The 12,293-nt window shown below is 36.2% G+C and overlaps 1 protein-coding gene across 2 annotated transcripts in view; it reads left to right on the top strand.

The window, feature by feature from the left end:
- Positions 1-2,054: 2,054 nt before the first annotated feature.
- Positions 2,055-12,293, top strand: part of mapk8ip2 (mitogen-activated protein kinase 8 interacting protein 2) — a 35,336-nt gene continuing 25,097 nt past the window's right edge. The window contains exons 1-2 of one of the 2 annotated variants that reach the window (XM_051135202.1): positions 2,055-2,152; positions 2,239-2,470. In XM_051135202.1, the coding sequence (XP_050991159.1) occupies positions 2,406-2,470 (65 nt within the window). In that variant the 5' untranslated portion in view covers positions 2,055-2,152; positions 2,239-2,405. Of the gene's footprint in view, positions 2,471-12,293 lie in introns of both variants that reach the window. The other variant, XM_051135201.1, reaches the window with a different exon arrangement.

Here is a 12,293-nt window from a genome sequence, read left to right as displayed (position 1 = left end):
GTATATTTTATATATTTTATGTGATAACAAACAGATGAAAACTTAAGCGTCACCTTATTAATCAGCTTAAAGCTATTCACAGCTGAAATTTAAGTACTGTGAGGAATATGGCATTGAGTCTCTCAGGTCCTCTCTGTCTTTCTCTATTCTCACACACATTCACACTGACCTTAAAATCACTTTGTCAGCAAATATTTTGTCTGTACAGGAAACCCCACGTCCTAAAACGACCTTCGTATTTGAATTGCAGCACACTGTGTTCTCTGCATTATTCACTCCCACCACTGTGGCTCTGACTGTTAGTAAGGCTTTCAGCACCAATTACTGAACAGCTCCTCTGCAGCAGAACAAGGGTTAACAATCCAACTGAATGAACTATGCTTTATAATTGTTACATAGACCTGTTTATTGATATGAGCAAATATGCTGTGCTTGATAATTAACCTGATAATTAGTCTACTGCCAATTTTTCCTGCAAGAAATGTCTTACATTTGTACAATCTTTCATAGGAACATTCTGTGCATACATTTTTTTAACTAAACTTTAATTTACAATAACTTTTCTTAGATAATTTAAAGAAAATATTCCCATAAAATCATGACATTTTCAAGCTACCATTGTACTTTTGAGTGGTTATTTCATAATTTACTACTCAGAGACTTAATATACTTTTGTGCTTAAGCTTATAATTTGGCTGTTAAATACTGGCGAGTTATTACATAACTGGTTTTAGAGAGCTGAAAGCACGTAAGGTAATATTGTGAGTGACTGTATTGACTGAACAGTCATGTTTCGCCAGAGGGCACCCATTTCTTCTAGTGATTTTAAACTGCAGTCCCCTACAGTCGCTCTGTGTTCTGCCCACACGCAACATCGTGCTGCAAAATCTTACGTAGCTCTCGAACGAACAGGATTCGGAGGCCGATTATTGAGCAGTTAACTAGCTACCAACTGTTTTAAAAGAGACACAACCCGTTTATCCTCTAGATGGCGCTTGACGGCTCAAAAAACAAATCCTCTATTGAGATGCATTAAACTTAAGACATTTTTGGAGGTGTTTGTGTACTACAAAGTTTAAAAGTTTAATAAATGTTAATTTATTGAACATATTAAAACATGGTAATTTCCAACCTATTCTGGGTTAATTTTAAGCAAGAATTATAGTCATTTTTGAGCAACAGCTGTTATTGACAATATTTTGTGTATTGCCTTTATGCTTGTAAATGTAATTATATGTAATAATAATTACACTACCGTTCAAAAGTTTGGGGTCAGTACATTTTTTTTTTTTTAAGAAATTAATACTTTTATTCACCAAGGATGTATTAAGTTAATAATTAAAAGTTTATTAAAAGTTAATACTAAATAATTTACATTGTTATAAAATATTTATATTTTGAATAAACACTGTACTTTTTAAACTTGTTATTCATGAAAGAATCCTGAGAAAAAAAAAAAATCACAGGTTCCAAAAAATATTTGGCAGCACAACTGTTGATATTATCCAACATTGATCATTCTAATAATAAATCCGCATATTAGAATGATTTCTGAAGGATCATGTGACACTTAAGACTGGAGTAACAGCTGATAAAAATTCAACTTTTTATCACAGGAATAAATTCTATTTTAAAGTATGTTAAAATAAAAAACATTATTTTATATTGTAAAAACATTTTGCAATATTACTGTTTTTTTCTATATTTTTAATCAAATAAATGCAGCCTTGATGAGCATAATAGACTTCTTTAAAGACTATTACAAGTCTTACTGACCCCAAACTTTTGAACGGTAGTGTATATATAATAATTATATATAATTATATAATTATATATATATATATATATATATATATAGAAAGGATGTTCTTTACTTTTCTTAAACAGAAAAATACACAAATTTTGTGAACCTAGATAGATAGATAGATAGATAGATAGATAGGAATTAACCATCAACCTTGACCAATCAAAGACAACCTCTGGACCTCTTAGCCACACCCACTTCTAGACCCGTTTAACGTTCATTGGCATTCTATCCGCTCGTTCTATTTCTAAGAGATCCATGCACGCGCCTCTGCCCCCCTCCCTCATCAGCATCAGCATCATCAGATGCGCGCAGATCACGCCAAACAGCGCACTGGTTCATCAGCAGGTGTGTGACTGAAACAGAAGATAATATATCAATACATCGCCACCTATGTGCGTTCTTTATATCTGACTCTCATTTCTTTGGATCAGCGATCGGACCGTTTTGATGGTGTGATTCCCAGCGGGCGTCAGCAGTCAGTGTGGCCGAAGAGGAGAGAAAATCAAGCGCGATCATATTTAATATCCGCTTCTTCAGCGTCTGTGGATGGGCTGCGGACATCTGCATCTGCAGTCTCTGTTTTTGAGTCACTAAGAAGATGGCGGACAGGGCAGAGATGTTTTCTCTCTCCACCTTCCACTCCCTCTCTCCTCCGGGATGCAGGTAAGACACGCAGTATTTCTCTCGAGTATGCGCGGGGTTTCCTTTTCTTCTGGCGTTTTTATTTATATAAGCTGGTCATGCGTGACCATCAGCGCTGTTTAGGTGTCTGTAATGTCACATCCAGAGATCAGCATCAGCATCATCAGCATCCGCAAGCAGTGATGCTCAGCATCCTTGTGTTGTTGATGTGCATCAACAATAACGCCCTTGTTATTGTTTCCTTTTTCTTGTCTTTTTTTTTTTTTTTTCTGGCACGGATTTAATGTGTTTGTAGAACAATGCTAACATGTACATGAAATTGAATGAAGGACAGACGATTGATTTTTTTTTCCTGGCATGTCATTGCCTGACGCATCCTCTCTGAGATAGTTGGCATATACTGGAAAGGCCCACGCCCTGTTGTGATGCTCATAACTGCATTTTAAATTTTGATCACACATTACAGTGTTCCCATAATTGTGTAATTATATAGTGCTGTGTAGTACTAATGAACAGTACTTAATTGTGTTTGTGGAGCTGCTTGTAATTGCACATTGTTATTGGTAATACTATAATAATGGGTATTGACCTGTGATGTAAGGAGTTACCTCATTCTTTTTTTTCATTTTGTACCATAATTCAAGTCTGTCAAGTAGCAAAGAATTTAATATTTTTAGTTTAGATGTTAATGAAGATCGAGTTTTGATGTGCACTGCTCTAACTTGGCTAGTAGATAGTTAATTCTTGGTATGTGAATGTAACTAATACAACTGAGTATTAGTCATTTAAATGAATCAATAGAGTGACATCACATTCTAAAAACAATATATCCTCAGTTGTATTTCACTGTAAAAAAATGCATTTGCGACTCTTAAAACGACTTTCACTGGAGTAACACGATAGTCAGGTTGAGATATATTAAATCATATATTTGAATTGAATAAAAGCTGTAAATTTAGATTTTTAGGTTATTTGACAGAACAGTTTTTATGGTGTAGACAAGCAAAGTGCTTTCAGCTACTGTTATTTGCTATAAATGTGCTGAAAATGTACTCACCCTTAGGCCATCCAAGCTGTAGATGAGTTTGTTTCTTTATCAGAACAGATTTGGAGAAATTAATCATTACATCACTTGTTCACCAGTGGATCCTCTGCAGTGAATGGGTGCCGTCAGAATACAAACAGCTGATAAAAACATCACAAGTAATCCACATTACTCTAGTCCATCAGTTAACATCTTACAAAGTGAAAAGCAGTGTGTTGAAACAAATCCATTATTAAGATATTTTTATCAAAATGCAAAATGCTTCCAGATAAATATGAGTCCTCTATCCATAATATTGTTTTCTCCAGTCGTCTCGTCTGAATGAGGAGAGAAATGTGCACAGATCAAGCTCCGTTTACAAGCGAGAATAGTCCAAAACTATTTAAAAAAAACTGTTGTATGTCAAATGTGGATTTTGATGTGAGAGGAAAATAGGGGATGGACTTGGAGGAAGTGTTATTGTCGATTATGGCTAGAAGCAATGATTTGAAGTTTTCTTGGATGATCTGAGAGTAAACACATTTTAACCAAATAAAATTTTGGGGTGAGCTATTTTTTTAAAACAATTGTTTTAAATGATTAAAATAATTTAAATTAACTTTTGTTGGCTTTTTAAAACAAAATATGTGACCTTGGACCACAAAACCAGTCTTAAGTAGCATAGGTATAATTGTAGCAATAGCCAAAAATACATTGGGTCAAAATTATTTTTTCTTTTATGCCAAAAATCTTTAGGATATTAAGTAAAGTTCATGTTTCATGAAGACATTTTGTAAATTTCATACCGTAAATGTATCAAAACATAATTTTTGATTAGCAATATGCATTGCTAAGAACTTCATTTGGACAATTTCAAGGGGATTTTTTTATCAATATTATGATTTTTTTGCACCCTCAGATTTCAGATATTCAAATAGTTATATTTCAGCCAATTTAAAGCTTTTTTGTCCAGGTTTATATGATGTATAAATCTCAGTTTCTGAAAATTGACCCTTATGACTGTTTTGTGGTAATATGCTTGATGTAAGTAAATATTAAATTGCAGTGACAGTAATTGAAATATAGTTTAGATTTAACCACTTATAAGGACGAAGGGAAATTGTTGGTTATAACCGTCCTATGAGTGACAGTTAATTTTCATTTTCTCCATGGCACACTAGTCTTCCTGTCAATCTGTTATCATGTGCGTAAGTGTAAAGGTGTTTGTTGTATCACATTTTATTCCTGAAATGAAGGCGATGTTTATTTGCGAGGAACATTCAGTCTTGACAAACACATGCAGACAGACAGACTAAATGTCCCTCAGTACATGTGAGAAGAGCTTAAAAAATTCAAAACATCCTAAGCTTCCAGCAGAATGAATCAAAAGAGTCTGGCGGGTCACATCACGTCTGACAGTCCGACGATCTCAGGTTAAGCGACCTAAAGCCCCATGCAGGTATAGGCCAAGTGATTTCAAAACAGGTCTTTGACAGCTTAAAAAAGCCAGTATGATGGTTTGCTGTCAGCTCAAATTGATACACCTCTCTTGGTTTTCCTTTAGCTGTTCTGCTTTTAATCCACATTTCTGTAATCCTTTTTCTCGATTGTTTACTTTATAATGGAAATGCGGGTTCGTATCCTCTCCTTGTCCTCCCATAAACCTGTCATCTCTTATAGAGTAGAAATAATGGGCTGCAGTCTGTGTTCTCTAATGCCTTAGGATGATGTTTTAATGAAGAGAAAAACTGTCTCTCTCTTCAGACTGAAGTAGCTTTACTGGCATGATAAAAAAAGACTTTGTACATTGCACGATCTCTGGCTCTCTGTTTATCAGTACCAGGTTTAATGTGCATGATTGATATCACAAATACTTTGAACTCTGAAAAAAAAGGACAATGTTTAAAACAATTTTCACTTAGAAATTATTAGTACATTTCACAAATAATTACAAAAAGAAATGGCAAGTAACATAATTATAGGCTATAACTAGTAAGATTGGAATAGTGTTTTCTTGTAAAATGTCTCTAATTAGCTTTGTTTTAATTGCAACTTAAGAAACCCTGTTGTAAACCAGTTAATTTAGATGTTGTCACAATGAAGCTTATTTATTTTTAAATATATTTTTTTGAAAAAAGACATAAAAAGAAAACTGAAGCATTAGTACACAGAAGAAGGGATTTTCCCATTTCTCATACTATGTGTGGGCTGAATTATGGAAAGGATTTTCACTGACCAGGAAGAATTGTGTGTGTGTGTGAGAGATACGCATGGCTCAGCAGTACTCTAAGGTAATGCACTGTGGTCTTAGGGCTAGAGAACCTAAAGCTTTCTCAAACAGACACTGTATAGGGACAGAAAGAGACACGCATTACACACAAACATACTAATGCAGTAAAGAGTACCCATAAAAGCAGCCTCTCCTTAAGCTGTTTATGTAAGTCTACAGCTGCTCCCTTTGGAATACAGAAATACTGTGAAAATGTTTGTGTGTCTGCATGTCGGAGCGGCTTCTCAAAATGAATGTTTTGTGTTTGGCAGCAAACATCTGCTTGGTTTCAATTGGAATATAACTGCTGGTTGCAAGAATCTTACTGCTTCTTATCAAAGTCGAAACAGGTGTGCTGCTTAATATTTTTGAGGAAACCATATGAATTATTATCAATAGTTCAAAAGAACCTCATTTATTTGAAATAGAATTAAAATGCTAATTAGAGGTACAGTGTGGTCACATGACATATCATATCATATATGAGAATGTTTGATGACCCACCTATGATCTATTCAGTGTGTCTAATTAGAATATTGATTGTGGTAAAGGTTCACCTTAACTAATTTAACTTGCAGCTGTAGTGCTGTGGGTCACAAGATGTAATTTAATTATGGAATGAGAAGTGTGTTGACAAGGAATTCTGATCTGTTGTCACATGATGCCATTAGAAAGGGGTTTTGAAGCATGAACTGTTATATAACATCTTTAAATGGTGTAGTATGACTTCAATTTAAATTGACACCCTGCTGTGTTGTTCTGGCCATACACTGACATTAAGTAAACAAATCAAACTCATACTTAACTGGTACAGCATGTGTATATGTATATATGTACAATGTTTGATAACAAAATGTGTCAGTCGACCAATCAGAGTCAGGTATTCTAGAGTTCCATGTTCTAAATATAAATATTCACCCAGCCATAGATATATCAGCAGCTTTGTCCTTTTCCTACCAATTTAGCCAGGCTTTTGAAAAATCTCCCGTGACTAGTCTAACCTTTATGTCTTGCACATTTCTCTCTCCCTCTCTCTTCTCATTTACTGTTCTGTCTTTTCAGTTTCTACTGCTTTCCTCATAATTAATGCAGACACTTACAGTCAAGTACTGTGTGTAAGTCAATGCAGGGTTTCCTGAGGTTATGCTTTATTAGTGTCCCTTGTTCTCAATTTATTCTCTTAGACTTAGAGGCAAGAACTAGGGGTGTTTGATATTTATTGTCTTTGATAATATTGAACTGTTGTTCTAACGATATTCAAGCTGATGTTATTGAGTATATAACTCATATGACGCAAAAAATAACCCTGCTAGATAGCAATATAACAAAATTTTCCTGCACTTACGAAAATTAAAACATGGTTTTACTACAAATAAAACCAAAAAAACATGGTTACTACAGTTTGGTTTGGTACGTGGTTTTGCTGCAGTATTCATAGTTTGACCATGGTATTTGTAGTGAAACTGTGGTTATACAAATGGTAATCAATTTCCCAAAAAACATGATTACCACACTTTTACTATAATAAAACCCATGGTTCATTTTCGTAATTGCGAATATCAGCCTATGTGAATGTGATAGTGATTTTATACAGCAGTTCAACAAACAAGATGTTAATGTTGAGTGAGTTATATACACAAACAGTGTCTGTTTTTTCTGTTTTGCCAGCGAAAATAGTTTTTTAAAAGCTGAATCTGAACATTTGTGTGTCTCAGATCAATACGTTGTTTCCTGAATTAATCTGTTTTTGAGCAAATCATTTGAGTCAGTGATTCATTCATAAAGACAGTCATTCTAAATGAATCATTGGGTTTGAAAGAATCATTTGAATGAAAGATTCAATGAATCACTCATTAATAGAGGGACTTGCCACCACCAACTGGCGGTTGTAGTGTAATATTTATTTATCTATCCATGAGAGGCCTAAACTGGTACCAGAACAAAACACACTTTTTTATCACTCCTAGAAAGAATAAGAATACATGTTTGAAGGAAAGTTACATCTGTAGTAGCCTATATGTGACCCAAGACCACAAAACCAGTCATAAATAGCAATGGTATATTTGTAGCAATAGCCAACAATACACTGTATGAGTCCAAATCAAAGTCCCGAAGTTAGCATTGTTTGAAAACAAACCAGCTTGGAGAATAGATACATGATTCAGCACATTAAGCCCATCTCTGGTGGGATGTGGTTGTCATGGTGACAGCTGCAGAGGTGACCTCACCCTGCTTAACCTGCCGTGTGTCTCAGTGGTGTTCTGTTAATGGTGTGACATCACCCCTTGCACAGCGCAGCTACTATGGTAACAGCCAGTGATTGGCAGTGTATGTGCGTCCCCCAGGGCCCGAAACATGCCCCACCTTTTGTAATTAGGATTAACGGGTTTGGAGTGGCCAACTGGTGATTGCCGGGGAAGATGAGAGAGCAAAAAACTGGGCTTTGGGAAACAGTTGAACATAAGGAGCCATCGAGATGGTCATCAATAAAGAATCTGAATAAATAATCTCTTTATTAACTAGATTGATAAGGCTGTCTATGGAGAGGTTAGGAGTTCACTGAGAAAACAGGTGTTTCATCTTTGATTAATTATGCGAATAACATCCCATCTGGAGATGGGACATATTAAATATTTTTGTCGCTGTGACTTACAGTTAATGATCTCACCTATTCACTAGCAACTTCTACCTATAAATAATGCATTTCTTATTATCACAGAACACATGCTGTGCTTGCACATGCAAAACTTGTCGCTACAATGCTGAGATGTTACAAAAATGTTGCTGTGCAGTTGTTAGGTTACTAGGGTGTTGCTATGTTGTTGCTAGGGTGCTCTGAGCAGTTTTAGTATCTTTTGCCATTAACAAAGCATTTTGAATGTTTTTGTGCACAGCAGTGTAATAACTAGGATGTTCTGGGGCGGTTGCTAGAGTGTTGCCAAGTTGTTGCTAGGCTGGTTGTGAGTGGTTTTTTTTTGCATGTTGCAATGCAGTTGCTAGGGTGTTCTGGGTGGTTGCTGGGGTGTTGCTATGTTATTGCTAGGGTACTCTGAGCAGTTTTTAGTGTCTTTTGTTATTGCCAAAGTATTCTAAGTGTTTTTGTGCATAGCAGTGCAGTTGCTAGTATGTTCTGGATGGCTTCTAGGACATTGCCATGTTGTTGCTAGGGTGGTTGTGAGTGTTTTTTGCATGTTTTAATGTAGTGATGTAGCTTAGCTGGTTTTAGTGTGTTATGTCATTGTTAAAGTATTCTGAGTGTTTTCTGGATGTTGCAATGTAGTTGCTAAGGTGTTCTGAGTGGTTGCTAGGGCATTGCTGTGTTGTTGATAGGGTGCTCTGAGCAGTTTTTAGTGTCATTTGTCATTGCTAAAGCAGTGTTTTTGTGCATAGCATTGCAGTTACTAGGATGTTATGGGTAGTTGCTAGGGTGTTGCTAGGGTGGTTGTGAGTGTTTTTTCATGTTTTTATGTAGTTGTGCACTTTTTAATGTAGTGATGTACCTTTTTGTGTGTTATGTCATTGTTAATGTGTTGCTGAGTGTTTTTTGCATGTTGCAAATAAGTTGCTAGGGTGTTTTTTTATGTATACCAAGTTAGTAGGCAGAAGTTAGTAGGGTCTTCTGAGTGGTTGCTAGGGCATTGCTATGTTGTTGCTAGAGTGATTGTAAGTAGTTATGCAGCTTAGCTGGTTTTAGTGTGTTATATCATTGTTAAAGTTATGAGTGTTTTTGGCATGTTTCAGTGTAGTTGCTAGGGTGTTCTGGGTGGTTGCTAGGGCGTTGCTATGTTGTTTCTAGGTTGCTCTGAGCAGTTTTTAGTCTTATGTCATTGCTAAATCATTCTTAGTGTTGTGCATAGCATTGCAGTTGCTAGTATGTTCTGGGTGGTTTGATGGAGCATTGCTATGTTGTTGATAGGGTAGTTGTGAGTGGTTTTTTTTTTGCATGTTTCAGTGTAGTTGCTAGGATGTTCTGGTGGTTTCTAGGGTGTTGCCATGTGGTTTCTGGGGTGATCTGAGCAGTTTTAGTGTCTTTTGTCATTGCTTAATTCTGGGTGTTTTGTGCATAGTAATGCAGTTACTAGGGTGTTCTAGGTGGTTGCTAGGGCATTGCTATTTAGATTTACTGGGTGTATTGTACATAGCAATGTACTTGCTAGTGTGTTTTAGGTGGTTGCTGGGGCATTGTTACAGCATTTTGGGTGGTTGCTAGGTGACTTGAAGACTACCCTAAAATATTCTGGTTCCTTTTACTGAGTTTATGTGTGTTTAAAAACACTTTTAATGATGTAAAACTGACTTTGAATGTCTCGCCACTGTAGGTTAATAGGCAAAGCTAAATGTGTTTATAGATGCATCCCATCATTAGCACTACTGCTAGATCTGATTTTTGTGAACTCATTCATAATTCATGAATCACTGTGAGTCTGTAACTAATATCACAGAGTGGTTCTGAGTCTAGAGCACTGCTTCTCCCAGGAGCTCCTATACCGTCTGCTGTCAAGCCAGAGTTTAGATCTGAGCGTGGACTGTAAATGGAGACAGGGATCTGCTGTAGATCTGTTTTTTGGAGATTCTTTTTTTTGTGTGTTTAAATGTGTGAGGCACAATTTGGCTTAGCTAGTCTTAGATTGAAGTAGCATTGTATCTTATAACACACACACACTTGGGTTGAGTTGCTCAGTGGAGCGACATTCCTCTAAATCCTCTGATATTTCAGTGATTAAACAGAAGCTCATTAAAACGCATCTTCAAAGCACACAATCAACTGTCTGGATCCTCAACGTTTTTCTCGTGTATGTAGGATTGTTTCCGCACTCCCATGTTTCATCTCATGGGAGGGTCATTAGAGGCTCATGTAGGAATAGCACTGAAATCCCTATAAATGGTTCTCTGATCAGGATGGCAGGTTGACAGAGGTTAGAGAAATATTTTCCTTTTCTAGAAGCTCATGTGAACTTTTTAATAGCCTTTCCAAACTCAGAGATTGTAAGAGTGCTGTACGTGGATCCGCTTTGAATCATATTAACATGTATGTATGTATGTATGTATTGTTATATAATACATACCTATAATATTATTATATATTTCCCTCTTCAGAAAGTTTGAGGCTTTTTGGAGCATCTGGGTAATAATTAAGCTTGATCAAGTCACAGAAAAGCAAACGCAGCTTGTTAAGCATGAAAAAATTGTCACCCTTTGTTTGCTCAGAGGCGAGAAATAGTTAGTAGTAGTTGACCTTTCTGAACTGATAATGTTGTGCTCCAGTAGAGTCAGGGTTGCCATTTACTGTTCGGGGAAAATGAGGAGGGAGGTGCCTGTGTTGACAATAGCCTGGCATCCCTGATTACACCAGCCCGTCTCCTGTCCGTTCATCTGGAATCTGACACAGGTCAGCACACATGATGAGATTCTACACACTTGATTTCCCTTGTCCAGTGCATCAGAATTTGACAGACAGGCCACTGAAGCAACAAGGTTTCCAGAGCTGTGTGAGACTGAACAATTTTTGGATATGTTGGCAGGTTGATCCAGTGTTATTAAATACAATGATTTTTAACTGAATAAAATGAGTCTCTCTCCCCTCTCTCTGTCTATATATCATGTCAAGCATATTTTTAAGTTAAAGGTTCAATCTCAAAGGAATAGTTCACCCAAAAATGAACATTCTGTCATTATTCCTCACCCTCATGTCGTTCCAAAGAGTTTGTAGTCCTTGCAAGGCTTCATATGTTCAGTGCAGATCAATGCATGGTTTAGTGTTTGTTTTGGAGGTATACTTTGTTGACAAAATGATTTGTGGTTCTTAGAAGATGGCTGATAACATTTTTGTCAGTATTGTTAGTCATGAGTACAACAGTTTTGACCTGTGAGACAAAAACCAGGAATAGCTTGGACATTCATAGAAGCCTAGAACAAAATGACTCATTATTGATGAACGTGATTTACTTAAATGAGCCTTGTGAGTAAAAAGGATATGAATGCCAGGAGAGAAATGATCATAGAATACATTTAAAGACCAAAACAACACAAATGTGCAAATACTGCGTTCAGGAAGTATTTCATCACAGTTTAAATCATGTTTGCCCACATGAAGCTGTTTTTATGATGTGCATAGATGATATTGGTTTACAAATTGAATCAGGCTTACGCACAGGGGATCAACGCAGAACCTGATTTTACCAAGTGCGACATGTTCCTGGATCAACATCTTTGTTAACCCTGGAACATTGTGGTTTAACCAGTCAGATTTGAAAAAAAAAACAGTTTATAGTTTTTGTGAAGTTAAGGCTTACGATCAGCGTCTGGTGCATGTACATCAGTGTCATTCATCTATCATTTCCTCTGATTTTAGGGATTACTCATGGGTAAGGTTAGGTTTAGGTGTAGGGATGTGGTCAAGATTACATTTTTGGATTTAAATGTTGTTTCAGGGTCAACAAAATATGTTGTCCCAGCAACACATCTAACTTAGCAATATCAGGACGTGCGGGGATCAACCAACCAAAGAAAAAAAATTGACTTAATTTTTATTATATTGTTCTATTTAAATG

This window comes from Labeo rohita, chromosome 18, assembly GCF_022985175.1.
Source record: "Labeo rohita strain BAU-BD-2019 chromosome 18, IGBB_LRoh.1.0, whole genome shotgun sequence".
NCBI classification, from domain to species: domain Eukaryota; kingdom Metazoa; phylum Chordata; class Actinopteri; order Cypriniformes; family Cyprinidae; genus Labeo; species Labeo rohita.
This window is presented reverse-complemented; position numbering and strand designations above follow the sequence as displayed.